We start from the raw sequence: 18,815 nt of genomic DNA on the forward strand, positions 1-18,815 counted from the left end.
GAATAACTGAAACCAAAAATTCATTAAATTGTTTTGTTTATGGAGTCATAGAAGGGCTTGGTAATGGTCACCTAGAGAAGTGGAGACTTTACCAGATTTATTCTTGCAGTCCAGGTAAAAGAATGATCTCTTTGGTAGAAAATTAACTTTCTAGGTTGGTTTCTAAAGGTGCTGGGCATTTCCATCTCCTGGAAGATTGTGAGGCAGATCTAAAGCATAGTGATACTACCTGGAATTTTTTTTTTTAATGCTGCTATTATTTTATTTACAGAAGTGCATTATCCTTTCCATTTCTTTTTATCTACTTCAATGACTGAAATATGGGTTTCAGAGGAGTGGGGATATAAGGTACAGTGAAGAAGAAATAGCTGCTGGGGTGTGTTGATCCAGCAAAGTCTCATGGTTTGTTCAAGCTGGTTCATAAAGTCTCAATGCTGTGTGTTGCAGGGTGGACAATGCAGAAGATCCAGTGTATGAGAGCTTGGAAGAATTCCATGTTTTTGTCTTAGCCCACATCTTGAGAAGACCGATTGTTGTAGTAGCAGACACAATGTTACGAGACTCGGGGGGAGAAGGTAAGAGCTGTAATTAGAGATCCATGCACCTCTGTAAATTGAATCAATTGTAACCTGATACCAGCAAAGGACCCAGCTGTAACACACCAGTGTTCATGGCAGAGCTGCTGCCTTTTTCTGAAAGGAAGGAAAAAAAAAAGGAAAACACAGACAGATACTCAATCCATTTCTATTAGATAAAAGTAAAAACATACAGGATAATTATACAACCCTTGCTGAGAATCTCGTTATCCTAGATATTCCCCATTAACTTAAATAACCACCAAATTACAGAACACAATTTCTGACTGGTCTAAGTGAGCAATGCTCTAATTTTGCCATGTTATTTAGTTGCCCCTTAAAACTCTGCAGAAATCAATATAATCTGACTTTGAAATTTTGAATTTTAAATGTGTGTATCTTGGATTTTTGTTTTTAATGACTCCTCTGCATCTTCTCATTCAGAAGTTTACAGAATGTTTTATTCAGTTTGCACATGTGAGCACAGAAATGTTAGATCCATATGTGGAGCCAGGTCAAACCTATCGGAGCAGGACTCAGAGCATTAAATTCAGGTCACTCTCTACCATGAATAACAGAATTCTAATTCATGATGGGGTGTTACTTAATTTAAGGGGGATGTTTGGCTGATTAAAAGAGGATGTTCAGCAGGTGATGGAGTTTACAGAAATTTACTTCCACAAGAAAATACTGCATAATTTCAGTTTCCATTGCAAATCATGAACTACAAGTAAGGGTTGTAGATTATTCTGTAGGCTATTGAGAAACACACATGAAAGACAGTGCAGAACGAGGGATTCATGAGGGGAACTCATCTTGCAAATATTTCAACAATAAAGTCTCATATTTTTGTAGCAAAAGGAAAAATAATTGGTTGGAAGCAAAAACAGTGAGAGAGTTTTCCTGGCCAAACTTGCTCTTTCCCATAATAATATGCATAAACAAGTGTAGAATCTTTCAAAGGAAAATTGTGCCCTTCCAGATGGAACATTCCATTAAAATTCTACTTGTAGGATCTTTTGAGTCCTTCCTTAACTTTATCATACATACATGTGTGTGTGCATTCAGATATATACAACGTGTGGACTATAAACATGTTTGTAATGTTTCTTATGGATATCTGTTAATGGAAGGTACAAGCAGAGTATGTTACCAAAAGACCTGACAGTGTATTTACTGATGATTATTAGAAAATAATTCTGCCTAGAAGCATTACAGGAAGGTACAACTCTGCTTATATGTGTGAGAATCATCAAGATTTTATTATAAGACCATAATACCTTTACCAATAAACAGTTAGAGCAAGAAAAATTATGTAAGCCTGGAAGATCTTCCTTATGGTTCTTTGTATATTTCCTGACATTTTATAATGAAATTTTACCTGTTGTTGTGACTGTTTTCTGCATTGATTACCCCACTTTAAGCTGCTCTCCTGGAGCTCTGATGATACTGCAGCACAATTGTTTATACAACTCATCTGTTCTTTCACATAGTTGTACAAATCTCCTTATTCTCTGCAGCATTTGCACCGATACCATTTGGAGGAATTTATTTGCCACTTGAAGTTCTGCCAAACAGATGCCATTGCTCACCTCTTGTCCTGGCCTATGATCAGGCCCATTTCTCTGCTCTTGTCTCCATGGAACAAAAAGACCAACAGAGAGAACAAGGTATGCTTTAAACACAGCAACACTAGCATATATATTGAATACAGTGCACACAGTACTTTCTTTTACCTGTAGATGTATTTATCTGACAGAAAGGAAACAATACTCACTAAATTTTATTGCTGCATGTTTAGGAATCTGAGTGGCTCAATCACAAGACAATGGCACAGTCCATTTCTTCCTTTCAAACAGCTGGAATAATATCAGCAGACGGGAGCCTCATTTATCTCAGGCACATCTCTCTGCCTTCAGTACCTCAGGTCCTACAAGAGCAGTAATGTTAAATGTCCTTCTTGAGGTTAGCAACTGCTTTTTTGTAGGATCTTCCTATACTTCCACAGGAAAGGTGCTGGGAAAGAAGCTCCTGCCAGATATCCAGCACAGCCTCAGAAACATTAACTACTAACTTTCATGTACAAGTTCATACAGGTTAATTACAAGGGTCAGTGAATCAAAGTGGTGTTTGTTTTGCGTGACCTGATTGTACCCCTCTTACTTCAGGGCCTTAAATGCACAGGCTTCAGTTGTGTAGAGCAGCTGAGAGCATTTGGCATTTATTTTGGGATGAAGGGAATGCTGTAGCTGCCAAGCTAGTTGCTGTTGGAGACTGCAGCAGTCCAGCAGCAGCCACAGCATTGCTGTTGTCCTCTATGTGCTGTGACAGGAGGGAAATGGGCACAGGGATGCTCCAGCAGTGCCTGGGGCTTGTACCTTGTCAGCAGAGCAGCTCTGGCAGCTTTGGCACATGGCAAGGGGCAGCCACCATTGTCAAGTGTCAGCAGCAATGGCACAGGGGCCTCAGCACAAGGGCAGATTTTGAGCTATCAGAATGCAACTTAGAGCTGCACCTTCTTAAAAATAGCATCCTGGAGATCCAGGCCATTCATAACTTGTAGTATTTATGCTCTCACCAAGTGTCAGGGGCAGCATCTGAAGGTGTCTGAACTACTGCAGGTACATACACACATTTAAGCAGCTGCTGAGCTCTCTAGTGGAGGAGACAGTTATGTCTGCATTTGAGAAGTATGTGTGGTCACTGAAATACTGATGTCAATGCTTTAAGTTCTGCTTTGGCATAGAGTCCTGTTACAGAACACTACTATAAATACACATAAAGGGAAAACATGCTAATATCCCCTTGTCTGGAGAGGATTTAAGACACATTTTGACACTACTTATTACACAGAGTCCCTGGCATTCTGATGGTCACCAGGGGCCCTCTTTGAAATCCAGTGTCTGATTAAAAACGGGTAAATACTTTTATATTAATGCAGGCTCTACTGATGCAGGTCTTTTGTGTCTTTGTTTATAGAAAACACAGACGAGGTCTCAACTGTCCCTGGGATTGCTCCCTTGGTAGTGGAGCTTTCCATGCTGCCGTGCTCAGGCCAAGTAACACTGTGAGAGGTGTGGCAGTGGGTCTTGAACAGCACCATGGCAGTTTCTGTGCCAGCCTTTTATTGTACTGGCATGCTCAGAAAGAGTTAAAGTGCTGTTCTTTTTAGATGAATAGTGGCACTTGAGGCATGAGGATGAGAGCTGGGAAGTGCTGTGACTTCTTTCACAGCACAGGAGGCAGCACACCCAGCTAGGGAATGGCAGCAGAGTCCTCACTGTGTGTGTCACGCTGCCATGGACCAGCCAGCAGCTGTTGCTTGTCACTTATCCCATCTGTTGGAGTTAGGGCTGGTAGGCTGTGCTTGGAGAAGTGCAGTTCCATCTAGAGAGCCACAGCCAAGTGGGGCCAGCGCCAGCCAAAGCTGCAGACCCTGCTGGGTGTCAGGTAGGTGCTGCAGTCTGTGGGGTTTGCTTTAGAAATGAATGGGGTGGACTCTGCTTGCAGCTGTGACAAAAAAATACTTTTCTATCAGGAACTTGGGGAAATCTTACATTAAACTCCAACTATCAAACAAAATTCCCTGAGAGAGAAATGCTCTTGCAGTGAAGACAGAATTTTCAAAGTCCTTCACTTTAGAAGATTTGTTTTCCATGAAAACAGCAGTGCTTCACACCAGCCTATAAGACTATACCTTAGAACGAGGATACAATCAGCACTCAACTCAGTGAACACATTTCTGACACTCAGAATGTGTACAGGACTTAAGACAACAGTGTCATGCAACAGACAATCAGCTCTAAGCTTTGTTTTTTACTTAATTTGTCTTTTAATAAAATGGAGTACTGCTAAGCATTTTTAGTAGGTATTTTCAGTATCAGTAGAAGTAGCAAGCTTTTAAAAGGATTTTTAAAAAATTTGTTTATACGCCAAATATTTATTTAACTATGTGAAAATTAGTTAGTTTCAAGCTGCCCATAGAGAAGAAAGTCACATTTACCCATTGAAGTTTCTATCCCAAGAATAAAGTGCTTCAACTCTCTGGTGGTTCTTTGCTCCAAGCTTTCCATCATCACCTGTCCTAGGATTACAGTCACAGTTTTTTACCACGCTGTGCCTGTAAGACCAGGTGCTACCAGAAGGGAACGGCTGTGTTGTAAACTTACAACATTGCTCTTTCCTAAGTTGCCTTCTTCCTTTAAATGGTTGAGGTCAGATGTCAGTCCAGTCAGTGCCTGCTGGTAACTCAGTTAATTGGCAGAATATGCATTTTCCTTGTGAAACACGTTCAGTTAATGGTATTCTCAGTTATTCCAGCCTCTTGGTTGCAATAATTTCATTGAATGCGTTAGGATAAGACCTCATATTACACCAGGAAGTGTTAGAAGTGCATTCATCTGTCACAGCTGCTGTACATTTGTGCTGTTCCGGTGCAGTGCAGTGTATTCGGAACGGCAGACTTGGGCTCCCCGCGTGTGCCCGGAGTTTGCCTGGGGAGCTCCGGTCCCGCTGTGTCCGTGCGGAGCCTTCGGGGAGCGGCGCTCCCGGGCCGGCTCTGCGGGGCAGAGCGCGGCGGTTCCCGGCGCGGCCGGCAGGGGGCGCCGCCCCGCGGGATTTGGGCCGCCTCGGGCCTGTCCGGGCAGCGCCGGGGCCGCGGAGCCGCTGCGGGGGCGAGCGAGCCGCGTGCCCGGAGCGCTGCGCCTCCGCTCTGGCCGCGCGTGTGTGCTGCGCCGCAGAAAGGGTCACAAACAGCACAGAGTCCCATGTGAAGTCGGGTTTCAATAACTGAGTGCCACGATGTTTGGGTGGCTTCTCTAGGTTTCTTTGGCCTTGGATTGTCTGGAATGAATACTCAGGGCAAGTCCTGAAGAGCTCTAGTGCAGAAAGGTAAATGCCTTGATTAGCTGTCAGAGGAGCAGCAGTGACCTGTACCATGCTGAGGATCCTATCCAGACCCTCAACAGCTTTTACTTGTTTTCCTAATCAAATAGAAGTGAATTGGTAGCTTTAATTAAAACTGGCATTGCTTTATTTCTTAGTCGCTTGCTGGTGATGAATGATAGACACTCTGACATCCGAGTGTGGTCCCTGCATGCTGAGTATAAAGAAGAGGCAGAGTCATTAGGACAGAGCCTGAGCAGAGAGGGGAAAGAGCAGAAGAGCAAAACTGCTGGCAGCAGTGTTGGGCTGTAAGGACAATAATGGCCTTTGCACTGCACCCAGAGGCCTCAAGCTGACCTCTTAACCCATATACATGTTGATCTCTGCTCTTCAATTATGTTAATTTAGTTTGAATCCAAAATCACGGTAGCTTCCTCTTGTTTTCTTTCTTAATGCTGATATCAATATATTTTTATTTCTTTGAAAGTACAAAGGTAGTAAACTAAAAAGGCAAAATAACAAACATGTTAATCTCTGATTCTGAGCGATAGGCAGGAATATTGCAACATTTTATTACTTTCTGCTATTCTAATGGCTCTGTCTCCAGGAAATGTTGATTGTACAGTCCAAATGGCCATGTGGTTCTCTCCAGAGGTCTCCCCTCCTCCACAGGTGACTATCATTCACTCCAGGAGCAATCAGTGTATTAACCTCTCCCTCTTTTATTGCACAAACATGAAAAGAGGCAAATGGAGCCCGGTATAAATCATTTGTGGTGCTCTGAATGAGGCAGTTCTGCAGCACAAATTCTGCTCTTCTTGAAGCAGTGATTCTGCTTTTTACAGCTGAATCTTTTCTTCTTTTCATAATTTTTGTTTCCCCCACTCCAATCCTTGTTTCTTCTCTGCTTCAGCGGTGATCCCCCTGACTGACTCTGAACACAAGTTACTGCCTTTGCACTTTGCGGTCGATCCTGGCAAAGACTGGGAGTGGGGAAAAGATGACAATGATAACACCAGACTGGCCAAGTAAGACCTTTCTGTAACTTTGGTGTTAAGCAGTAAAATGTCTTGAGCTGTACCTGGTGGCAGTACTGGGAGAACTGCTGACAGTGAGGGCTTGGTTCATGTGCTCTGCTTACATGGTAGGAGACATGGGGGGAGGTGTTCTTCAGCTGACAGTCACAATCAGGCTGCTGTTGCATCTCCCCCTGTTATGAAGTATTGCTTTTTCTTTCAAGCTTTTTGACTGCTTGTTCCCTTCTTTTTTTATCTTTAGTTTGATTCTGTCTCTTGAGGCAAAGCTTAATCTTCTGCACAGCTACATGAATGTAACCTGGATCCGCATCCCCTCTGAGACACGGGTAAGGTAAACTTCCCCCTTGCTCCCACAGCATGGAAGATACAAGGATAGGCTGCCTGCAAACAGTTCAGTGCCCTGGCAGCAGGGACAGCCACTCATGGCTCACTGACACCAATCAGGCTTACAAATTTTTCTGGTTATTTGTTTTAATAGCACTGTTGCTTGTATATTTTTTGCTGAAATGTGTCTTCTAGCTTACTTTTTCTGGTATAAATTTCAGTCATTTGTGTAAGTTAAAGAAACCTTTTCTCACCACTGTTTTCTCAGAACTTTGTATTGCTCTCCTGATGCCACTGTTAGGTCACCAATTTCTTTCTGAGAGTGCATTTGCACTTGTGGACAACTCCCAGTTTGGAGTGGCTGACAAAAGGCCATAGACTGGCACTAAACTGTAGCCTGCCTCTTCCAGAGAGCTGTTTTAGAACTATGCCCAGCTGACACTGAAATTTCTCTGCAAATTGCATTGAATAGGTGGAGGGGTTAGGCTGGAAGCAAAAGGTTGCTAGGAGAGGATGGAGGTGATTTAGACAGCCTACACAGATGGAGTTTGAACAGAGAAACAGAACACAAAAGGAGAAAGTATTTTAACAAGCTGTAAGAGAGGAAAAAAAACATTTTTCTACAGTTTCTACAGTAGTAGCTACCATATCAGAAAAAGGAGAGTCAAAATGTATAGGTGGCCATTGAATCTTAGTGTGTATTGTATAAGTGGCCTTTGAGCCATAGTAAAATATCTGTATTGTATAAGTGGCCTATGAGTCTCAGTAAAATATGTGTATTGTATAAGTAGCCTTGTCCCGATCCTAGTTGTTCTAAATGAGCTGCAGCTGTGATATCCTTAATTGAGCAGCAGCTGTAGATAATGAAAATAACTGAAATAAAAAGAAGTAAGTTAGCCAGTCAAAGAGAACCTTAGAAGAGCCCTGACAAAGAAGCAAAAACAACACTGCTGTGAAAAGCTGCTTGTAAGAAAACCACCCAGAAAATTATAAAACTCTAAAAATATGATAACAACAATATGATAACAACAAAAATGGTCCTGCACTTGTAAGTGGAGAGCCTTGTGGAACCTGGGGTACCTCTCCCTTTGGAGAGGTACATTTGCTGCATGATCATGGTCAGGTCACTGCAGCACTTTCCCCTCTGCTCTGTGGGAATAACACCTCTGCTCCCAACTGAGTGTTGGGGTGCTCAGGGTTTCCTGGGAGAGAGGACATGTAAGTACCCAGGGACAATGATGGCAGGTATTTCTATACCAGAAGTATACACAAGTACAGAGCTTACCCTCCCCATGTCCTTGTAGCCAGTTGAATATTTCAGATTTATCTCTAGCAGATTTTAGGTTCATGGTGCCTGAAAGCAAGACTGTTCTGCAGCAGTACATGAACAGAGTCCTGTTTTAAAGTACTCTAGGATTAATGTTATTGCATTTTCAAGGAAGGTGTTTTATCATGTAACTTAAAATATAAAGTGGATCTCAGCCTTATGACCAGTTTTATCTGCATTGCCTTTCCAATAAACATGAATACACATCTTTGTATTCCTCAGCCTACTTGCTTGAGTTTAATGTTTGATATTTCATATGAGATGTTTAGGTCTGGTGCATCCTCCCTTTAATTTTCATGCACCAGAGACCTAAATAAATAAAAAGTCAATTTAAATAAGCTGGGTTTTGAACATAATCAATTTTGAAATACTGCTGCACACAGGTTTGTGTGCTGTATGCCCCTCAGAGCTTTCAGCAGCAGCTCATTCCCCTTCCATTGCATCTTTCCCAGCTCCTTTCCCGTGGCCTGAGGGACAGCCTACACTGCTGATCCTCCCTGTCCTGGCTCTCTGGGGCAGGAGGGAACTCGCTTTCCCCCATGACTCAGGCACTGACTTTCACAGAGCATCTGAGTGACTGACCTCTGTTCTACAAATGTGTCTGAAATGAGCCAAAAGCTACTTAGGAACAAGCAAAATACATAGTAAGCACAGTTAGAAAAGCTTTATTTAGTGATGGAACCAGTCAAAAATGTCAGTGCATAAATTAAAAAGTGTATTTAAAATCAGTGTCAAAATCTGTATTGAATTTGGGGTAGGTATTTTTGCACCAACTCCTGTATGAAATGGATTTTGCTGTATCTAATTATAATTCCTTTTCCATAGCAGGCCCCTTTGGCTCAACCAGAATCCCCTACAGCTTCTGCTGGAGAAGACGTGCAGTCTCTGGCTGACTCCATGGACTCAGACCGAGAGTCCATCTGTAGTAATTCCAATGGCAATAACGGCAAAAACGGTAAAGAAAAAGAAAAGGACAAACAAAGGAAAGATAAAGACAAAACCAGGACGGATTCAGTTGCCAATAAAATAGGAAGCCTCAGTAAAACCCTGGGAATTAAACTGAAAAAGAACATGGGTGGTCTTGGAGGTCTGGTGCACGGGAAGATGAGCAGAGCCAATTCAGGGAATGGAAAAAATGGTGACACAGTAGAGAAAGTCAAAGAGAAGAAGTCCAAGTCTCGCAAAGGGAGCAAAGAGGAATCTGGACAGTCTGCGAGCACGTCTCCGTCAGAGAAGACCACTCCATCTCCGACTGACAGAGCCAGCAGCTCCCCCACTGAAAAGGTGAACACTAAACCCTTTTCTGACAAGCAGTCTGACCCATGGAAGTACAGCACAGACGTGAAACTCAGCCTAAATATTTTGAGAGCTGCCATGCAGGGTGAACGAAAGTTTATTTTTGCTGGCCTTCTTTTGACCAGTCACAGGCATCAGTTCCACGAGGAGATGATCGGCTATTACCTGACCAGTGCCCAGGAGCGCTTCAATGCAGAACAGGAACAGAAAAGAAAGGAAGCTGAGAAAAAGGCTGTGCTGAATGGCTCCTCTAGTAGGAAACTGGAGCCAGAGGCATTTTCAAAAGAAAAATTAGAACCATCTCCTCAGGATAGGGCATCACCCGTCTTACCTCAAAGCCATACGACCCAACTGGTTTTAAAGTTTAAAGACCGCACTAGTCCCACTCCCGGGTCCTTTTCTTCACCCAGCAACGGTGCCAAGAGAAGCGGCCCCATCCCGGTGTCTGCCCACTATAGCCATACCCCCCCCGTTCAAAGGCAAAGTGTCATCCATTTGCATGACGTCAACTCCAAGCCATCGAGCTTCCAGGATGATACCTACAAGCCAGTGGTTGGCACCCTGAAAACCTGTGCCACCTACCCCCAGCAGAACAGGTCGCTGTCCTCGCAGAGCTACAGCCCCGCACGGCTGCCCGGGATGCGCACGGTGAACACGGTAGAGTCGCTGAGCTACGCCAGGCCGGCCGAACACAAGTCCCAGACCTACACCAATGGCTTCAACACCGGGGACGTCAGAGACTGCTTGGAGTACGCTGACGAGGACGCTCCTCAGAGCTGGCTGAACAACGACAAAAACCAAGGCAGAAGCACAGTTTGCCCAATATATTCCATCCAGCAGAACCGCTGTAAGAAGGAGAACTGTTCCTTTTATGGTCGTCCTGAGACTGAAAATTACTGTTCCTACTGCTACAAAGAGGAGTTAAAGCGCAGGGAGAGGGACAGCAAGGGACACAGGCATTGAGGATTCTTCCATGACTACTTAGTTTTACCATTTTCTTACTTACAAAGTAAACAGTGTTGGATTGCAGTAAAAGGAATCCTTAAAGAATAAAGGATTGATGAGTAAATAGTGTCTAGCTCTTCGCTTTTCTGGGGCAATGAGGAAATAATAGGAATAATTTATCATAAAAATATTATTTTCCATTTTGTCAGTGTCTTTTTTACATGTACTGGTAAGCTGAAGGGTTGTTTACTCCTTTGTCAGTGCAGTGTATATGTTTGGTCAAAAGTTTACTAATGGTGCCTGAATTTACACTGACATCACTCAGGTAGTAGAATGATAGGGGAACGTCATACTAGTGAAGATGTGGTGTTGTAGTAGGGTAGTATCTGCCTTGCAGACATTTGAACTTATATAGGTATAGAGTATTTTTTCCTTAGTAAAACCTAAATTTTTCATAGCCTTTTTTTTTAGGAGGGTAGTGACTTTGCATACTGCACATTTTTAACATGGCAGCATATTGCATTGCTACTAATGTTTGTATATTTCAGTCTGAAATTGAGTGATTTGAGAAAAATGGGAGTGAAAGGTCTGAATTCATGAGGGCTGTAGGTCATCTTAATTTTCAGTTCTTACCAATTATTTCTAAATTTTCATTGAAAAAAAAAAAGTAGATTTGAGCCACTTTTGTTTGCACTGAGTTTTTAAAGAGGTTTTATAAGAAAATTCAATATGACTTCATGTCCCCAAGCCCCCACACCATATAGTTCTGCACACCTGAATTTCAGAAGTATTTCTGTTGATGTTAAAATACAGAAAAATATTACAATAAAATATTTTTAAAAATTACTAGGTATGGAAAATTTGATGACCAGCTAGGAAATTTAGGATCATTTTAGACTCCAACTGCTTGCCAAAACCAATGCAATGCATCAAGTTATTGCCTTAGTTAGTGCATGAACCTAATCATTATTTACTTACTCCTTCTGAACATTATTGAGTGATAATTATTGCAAGTGTAACTACTTGAGCCTTTCTTGAAGACTGTTGGCTCCTCCTCTTTTCAAGTCTCCTAGAGTGAGTCATCTCCCCCACCAGGAGGCTCCCAGATGGCTGTAAAATGCCTCCAGCAGGAATGGCAGCTCCTTGCACAGATTTGCACAAGTCTGAGATCCAAATATTTACATGTTTGCAATACTTCTGAAAATAAAACTTTGCTCACAGAAGCATATCTGCAAAGCAGACACTGCAGATACTGTTGAAGTAGATGGATGCCATGAGGAAGTTTTCTAGGATACAGCTCTGGGTTTGCACCCCTCCACCATCAGCTGGCAGAATGCAGAACAGGAGCTCTTTGGTGTTGTTACCCTTGTGAACAATGGCTCATTTTAAGAGCCAATTTTGCATAACAGGTGAAAGTACTGCCTTCAGGGCTGCTGACTCTGCCACCTCAAGGTGCAGAACAGGAGTTCTGCCCTCCTCATTAGGGAATAACACTTTTCTGACCCACACAGGAAAGATTCTTTGCCAAAGAGTCTCCATTTCTGATTATTTGCTTGTTGCAACCCAATTTTAATTCTTGACAACGGTGGCACCGTTGCATACAGTTAATCCAAATTAACCCTGAAACCAAGTCCCCTGTGAAACAAGATGCACAAACTTCTGCTGCTGTGTCCTGGCTTTCAGAAAAAGCATGTGAGCTTTTCCAGTCTCCCAGACTGGTAGAACTGAGAACATACTTAAAATTGACCATATTTTTAGGTTTTCTGCTGAATGGGAGTTTTCAAAATAAGTCCCTTGATCCCTTGTATAAAAAGTTAGGGTCTTTGCCATGTTAGCTGTTCCATGAATCCAGACCTGTACTTTGTACTTCTTACTGTATACTAAGCATACACTGAATCTTACTGAACTTGCATTCCTTCATGAAAGGGAAATAGTGGTATTTGTTAAAGCTCCATGTGACTTCTGTCCTTGAGATAAGCACCTTCCAAATCCCATGTCTCCTGTTGCATACACTGGTAAGCAGTGTCCTGTTTTGCTTTGCTGTTGTGATTATTACATTTAAGTTCTAATTGTCAAAGAAAACTGGGATTGCAAATTATTCTAAAACAAGCCAGACCATGTTAAAAGAAATTCAGTATTATACCTGATTGTATTTGCTGCTGAGACTGAGAAAACTGGCAGGATAAGACTTCAAGAAAAACAGAAATATTTAAAAATTCTTAGGGCATTAGAGTAGCAGAACTGTGTGATAACTCTAAGAATAATTTCTGTGTAAAGTTGTCCTTAAGAAATATTACATTAGCAGCAAACCACACCAGCCCATGTGCTTAAGCCAGTTACATCTGTTCTGAATGAGGAAAAAAGCAGTACATGTGTAAAAATAAGCAATTACCGTAAGATTTTGCTGTTTCCCATTTTCACAGGACTTGTTTCTATAGTATGTTTTTAAGATCTTCTCATAAAAGAAAGAGATTTACAACTGGTCAGCATTTAGGTATAATTTACTCTGTTCTGAATTATTTAGTACATTGTTCTTGTGTGTTAGATTATTTTGAAAAGTTAGTCGGTCTTGTCTGTGTGGAATACCAAACCTGAGTGTTCATTATCATCCTTAGGACACTCAGATATTTCAATAACTATTTACCTCTACAGGATTGCTCACTTTAAAATATCTGTTGTATGAAATACTGACAGAACCCTTTTTAGTTGCACCTATTTCCTTAGAATCTTTTTGTTGGGATATCTTTGAATAATTTTCTAATTGCTGTTTTCTTTTAGAATTCTCTTCAAACATTGTTTCTGGGCTACTTGTGGCAGCTGTGCCATAGCTGTCATTAAACAGACCAAACATGCAGAAACTGTGCCCTCCTCCTGAAGAAGTGTTGTTCAATGAAAAGAAGACTGTAACTATAGAAGAAAATTTTCTACCTATTTTTTTAGAGAGAATTCTCAATTGCTTGTGAGTTGCATTCACCAGGGCTGAAAGACATTGTGCCATTCCTTAGCTACATGCTAGAGGTAATTATCTTTGGATGCAGTTTTCTGTTGTACTGTATGCTAACCTCTGAGCGCTCTTTTGCATTATTTTTCCTGACAATTGGAAGTGTTTGCAGCCCACAGACCAGCCAGCCCTGTGCCTGAACTGCTCTCCCTACACCCTCCAGAGCTGTAGAGTTCCCACATAGTCCCAGATATGGAGAAATCAGCTTTGCTTTGGAGGGATCCTACTCATTCCTTCTGTTAGCCCGACTGGCTGCAATGCACACATGTATTTTTGCATGTGTATGTGCTTTTCCCCCCCTCTCTTCTTGATATTGATTCAGCATTTGTCACTGCAGTCCAGATTTCGGAAGTACAGAGTAAATACTGGGGAGGCTACACCTTCCCAGATGGATCACCAGGAAATATTTAGGTTGGAGGAAACTGGAATTCTTTTAAAGTGTGAATGTGCAATTTTTCTAATTTAAAAAAGGCTTAAACCTATTATGCAATTTTTTTTTCCTTTGTTCTAAACTCTGATGCAAATGTTGGTTTGTAACAGAGGATACCTGTGATACATAATGGGTTTCAGTCATGCTTTATATTAAAGTTTCATTTTAAATTATTAATACAGAGTTAATAAACCACTGTTAGAGTTTACTAATATATTTTTAGAGGTGGGTGTCAGTTGTAGCATATGGCTAACAAGCAGCTCATTCAGAAGAAGATTTTGTAGATTATCAAAAGTAACTTCAGATTTTGGATTTTGAAGCAATTGGTGAACCTTTTGTTCTATAAATACAATGGCAATATTGTCCCAGCTTTCTTTAGCAATTAGTTGCTTCTTCCTGAATCAAAAGTAACATGAGGAGCATGAGTAAAAGAAAGGTGCTGTACTTGAAAAGCTTTGTGTTGCTGGTATCCTAGAAGTCTAAGCAGGCCAAGCGGAGCGTTCAGGGTGTTAGTGGGGCTGGGAGCTGAGGTGTGAGCAGTGCAGCGCGGCCCAGAGGGCGCTGAGCACGCTGCCCAGGACCTGTCACAGCCGGTGCAGGGCCCGGAGGGCTGCTCCTCATCTGCTGGGGTGGTGAACGTGCAGGTATCAAAACCCAGCACAGAGCTGGCAAACACTGCCCTCCACCTCCCCTCTCTGACACAGCCACACTGGTGCTCACCTTCACCAATGGGACTGCTCTCCCTGACAGCGAGCAGACTGCTTCTCTTCAGAAACTCTCACCAAGGGTTACACAAGAAATGTTTTTGATGGAGGCCTGAGCCTTTGGCAGTGCCTGCTCCCCACAGGCTGCCTACCTTCCTCTTCCAAGGAGACAGTGGATGAGAATTCTGCCTGAGGAGTAGAGAGAAGCCTTAGGTCTGTTTGGGCTACCTTTGCTGTCCTCTGCAGTGTGTGGACAGAATCCCATTAGCAGTGGGGGCCTTAAACCAGGTGCTTCATTGACATGTAAAACATTGCAAACTAGCTAGTAAGAGAATACGGTCTTCATAGCACTGTGAGTGTTTTGCACAGGTGAAAACCCATATGTTCATAGAAACCACAATGATCTCAAATAAACTTAAGTCCAGAGAGGCAAAATAACTGATGCTGATTGTAGATGGCATTTTAGCTTAGTGTATTTTAAGTCTCTGTCAGTGTATTTGAAGAGTGTTTGTTTTAGGGAATGGCAGCTTATGTGGAGGATCACCAAACTATGGCATAGAAATTAAATTATTTCAGTAACAGACACTAATATCTACTTTAATTTGCACATGGATTTCCAATGTATATGACTAAAATGTTATATTGTTAAAAATGAGAGGAAAACAACACAAAGGTGTTTGTAAGTATGTTCTATTTCTAGACTTAAGGCTGTATTATATTGGAATTCTACAAGCCAAGTTTAAATTGTAATATAGAAATTATTTTTATATTATTTTCAAAATACGCTACAGAGCAATATTTTGCGCCTTTATTATAAACAGGGTCATCATTTTAGTGGGTTACTTTCAGAAATGCTGGTAGAAATTAACCATGAAAAGAAAGCTTTGTAAATGTACTTGTTTTTAACTGCTCTGTCTGTTGTGCACATTGTATCTAATATGAGTTGAATATACATTTTTTTTTCAATTGAAAAGCTTTAAATTTTTCTTTACATATTTTGGTACAACACTGTTCCTCTCTATTTAATTCTCTTCCAACCCTAGCCAATAGCCACTTTTATAAGCAGCTTCTGAATAACATGCATCTGGAAAATTTCCTTACCAAGTGAAACATTTCTGCACAGGTATTGATTGACTTGGGACATTCATAATACACCCTGAACCCATTGGAGTAGGATTTGTTTGGGGTTTTTTTAAAGAGAATCAGCTACTTATTATTCCTTCAGAATGAAAGTCAAGAATGAATGCAACCATTTAGCATCTGGAATAAAAAAGTCACTCTAGATCATGGAAATGTCATCCCTAACTGGCAGGTACATCCTCTTAATATGTATCAAGTAGGCATTAGCTTCTTGCAGATTGAAGTGTTCAGATTTTATTTCTTCATAGTTCTTTTTACTGTACATATTAATTACTGATGAACTGTGCAAAGAAAAAGACTTCACAAACTAATGCCTATGTTAAACTAGAAGTCTGTGTAGTTTTTAAAATTCCCTAACTTTTTTGGTTTAGTTTGTTGGGATTTGTTTGTTTAAGAATTACTATTAAGGTATTTACTGCAACCAAAATTTTCAAACCTGGATACCTAATGACTGTGCATCTGGGTTTCTCCTGATCAGTAGACTGGTTTTAAGGTGTACTGAGTATCAGTTTGTGTAGGAAGAAAAGCTCCCTCTTGGTTTCAGAAAACCAGTTGAGTGTTACTCAAACACATATTCACGTCTTTTCCTTATTAGCGCTCTACACTTCTTTTCAGTCAGTGGAATTTACATTTTATCTTTAGCGTTCTTCCATGTGGGAACAAATAGTTGGGCTTATTCATAAAATGATTGTTTGAGTATGGGGAGACTTGCCTTGTACCAAAACACCACATAATTGTTTAACTGTTGCATTCTTAATGGGGCTCTTGTATTCCACTGCTGGGGTGGGGAAATAAGACCTTATTTTTTCCTTGGGTATCATGATCCTGTTCTTTGTCTGGTTGGGTTATTCCTCTGAAGTGAATATGCTGTTCTGATTGCTGTTTTCTGATGGTTTGTCTCCCATTACCTGAATGCCTGTACTGTACCAAGAGAATTGAAATGGCTGATGCACATTTGCACTGTGGAACAGGCCATGTGGGTTAAAGCCACCGTGTTCCAAACAGCCTTAAAGTTATGACTCTCTGGGGACTGAGAGTCACTTAACTGGATGCAGCCTCTGTCCTACTTCCTCATTTAACCATGACTGTATAACTTTCAAGCCTGCTGTAGTCTGTGTGTCTCTAGACATTTATCTGAATACCCTGTAATCTTAACAGAAAATTTTCTTTAAAATATTGTTCTTCTTTGATGAGTGTTAATGTATTAGGAAACCTTAGTCAAAAGAGGAGATGGAGTAAAACCAGAGAAATTACCGTGGCTAGTGGAGGAACCAGGGCACCAAAATACTAAAAAGGGGGAAATTATTAAGATGTATCAAAGCCTATTTCCTGTCAACATTGTATGTTTTGTAGATCTTCCTGTATTCTGGGAAAACAGAGAAATGTTTTTGCCATTCATCTCTGCATCTAATGGAGCCTCTTACTTTGTTGCAGAGGTTTGCTCTTGGGAAAGACAAGAGAAAAGGAAGTAGTCTTCCCTTCTTAAAGGAAATTCTAGAGGCAGAATCATCTGAGATTGCAAAAATATGATCCAGTGTTGGAACTGAATAGTGTCTAACTCTTACGTGCATTCTGTATTTAATCTCCATTTTGCCCCTTTCAAACACCATTTCTTTAGTAAAAGAAGGATGGGGAAGTTAAGAGACTAAGCTTGTATGTTAATGATCCAGTTCTTCCTTCTTTCGCATGTGGAATCTATATAAACATGAGAAGAGTTACACTAGAGTTGCACTTACCCTGCTGAGAGGTAAAAGCCACCAAATAGGTAAATTCCATGAAATTGCGTTGCCACAGAGTAAAATGGAACCTTTGCCTGATGAAGGCTGACAGCATGTCAGCAGCCTGAGAGCCATGGCTGCCGTAGCTGAAACAGCAGCTCTTGGTCATTCTTGCCTTTAACACAGGTGCAGTTCACTCTGGCCCACGGTGTCTGAACAGTATCTTTGTAGTAAAGATGAAGTGAAACACTGCCTTGCTGCCATTTGCTTCCAGGTTTGAGTAACAAAAAGCCTCTTCCCCATGCTTTTGGTTAAAATATGCAGGAGATGCAACAGCAGAATGTGGCATCTCACGCTCAGAGAATGCCCCACATCTCCTTTAAATGGGCTTTGCAATCAGGTATGAATTGAAACACAGCCATGTGGGCGTCACAGAAGCGCTCTCATCTCTCAACTTTGAAAATTGTGTGCACTTTAAATACTAACAAAAATGGAGCAATGGTTTTATTGTTTATTTGCTCAAGATTCTGAGTAGTGTAAATACAGTCTTTGTATAATGCACAGTGTGTGTACAGTCCAGAAGTGCTTTTCCCTCAGAGCCACCGGAGAGTTTTGCATGCACACGGTGCCCAACTCTGCCCACTCACCCTAACCAAGGGGAACAAACAGGATTTAGGCCTAGACTAAATAATGGATGAAATTAGCCACATAGACCTAAACAGCTGCGAGTTCCCAACCGAAATGTTCTAGGCCAGCTTTGACAACTTTGTACAAAACTCCATCCCAATGACTGAGATTAGGTTTGTGCTCTTTCCTGGGGAGGAGCAATTACTTCTGTGTCTTTTCCAAGCCCATTGCTCTTAGTCTCTAACTCCTGTGTTTGTAGTGTGCCAGGCTTAGCATGATTCAGCTAGGAAGCAGTTTTTAGAATCTCCATAGAGCGTTTGTTTTCTTTTTGGAATCCATCTCGAGTTTTACTTTGCATTTAATTTTAAGACATAAAATATTATGAACTTTTCATAATGCCTTGAATTTGTCTCTTGTGGGGCTGAAAGACTTTGTTCTCCTTGGGAGGCCTTGTTCTTCTTCATTGAGTCTTGTGACTAACACTTTTGTATGGAAAAAGTTGAATGAACCATTGAAAGTATCTCTGCTGTTTACATGTACTTCTGCCATTTGGTACACATTGTGTTGTTAAAACCCAGTGCCTCTCAGGCATGGGCAAACCTTGAAGGACAGTCTGAAGTACTAGATGCAAAAGGTATATGTAGTTAATTCATCAAAACTCCACTGTTGCTATTATAGAATATGCCCCCCCCCAATTGTTTGTACATCTTTTTTCCTATTGTTAACTTTTGTTTAATCTTGTGTTTTCTTAGACAAATTCTAAAGCTCTTTGTCCTTAAAGCCTGTGATAGATTTTCCAGTAAAGAT

The 18,815-nt window shown here is 41.3% G+C and overlaps 1 protein-coding gene across 3 annotated transcripts in view; it reads left to right on the forward strand.

Annotated features, from left to right (window-relative positions):
* The window catches only part of OTUD7A (OTU deubiquitinase 7A), a 100,710-nt gene extending 88,537 nt beyond the window's left edge, over positions 1-12,173 (forward strand). For 2 of the 3 annotated variants that reach the window (XM_054272642.1, XM_054272644.1), the window contains 5 exons: positions 448-575; positions 2,096-2,245; positions 6,373-6,487; positions 6,738-6,822; positions 8,973-12,173. In XM_054272642.1, coding sequence (XP_054128617.1) covers positions 448-575; positions 2,096-2,245; positions 6,373-6,487; positions 6,738-6,822; positions 8,973-10,406 — 1,912 coding nt within the window. In that variant the 3' untranslated portion in view covers positions 10,407-12,173. The remainder of the gene's footprint in view (positions 1-447; positions 576-2,095; positions 2,246-6,372; positions 6,488-6,737; positions 6,823-8,972) is intronic. The other variant, XM_054272643.1, reaches the window with a different exon arrangement.
* Positions 12,174-18,815: the final 6,642 nt, after the last annotated feature.

This window comes from Melozone crissalis, unplaced genomic scaffold, assembly GCF_028551555.1.
Source record: "Melozone crissalis strain CALT ecotype California unplaced genomic scaffold, PUWL_Pcris_2 ptg000014l_1, whole genome shotgun sequence".
NCBI lineage: Eukaryota > Metazoa > Chordata > Aves > Passeriformes > Passerellidae > Melozone > Melozone crissalis.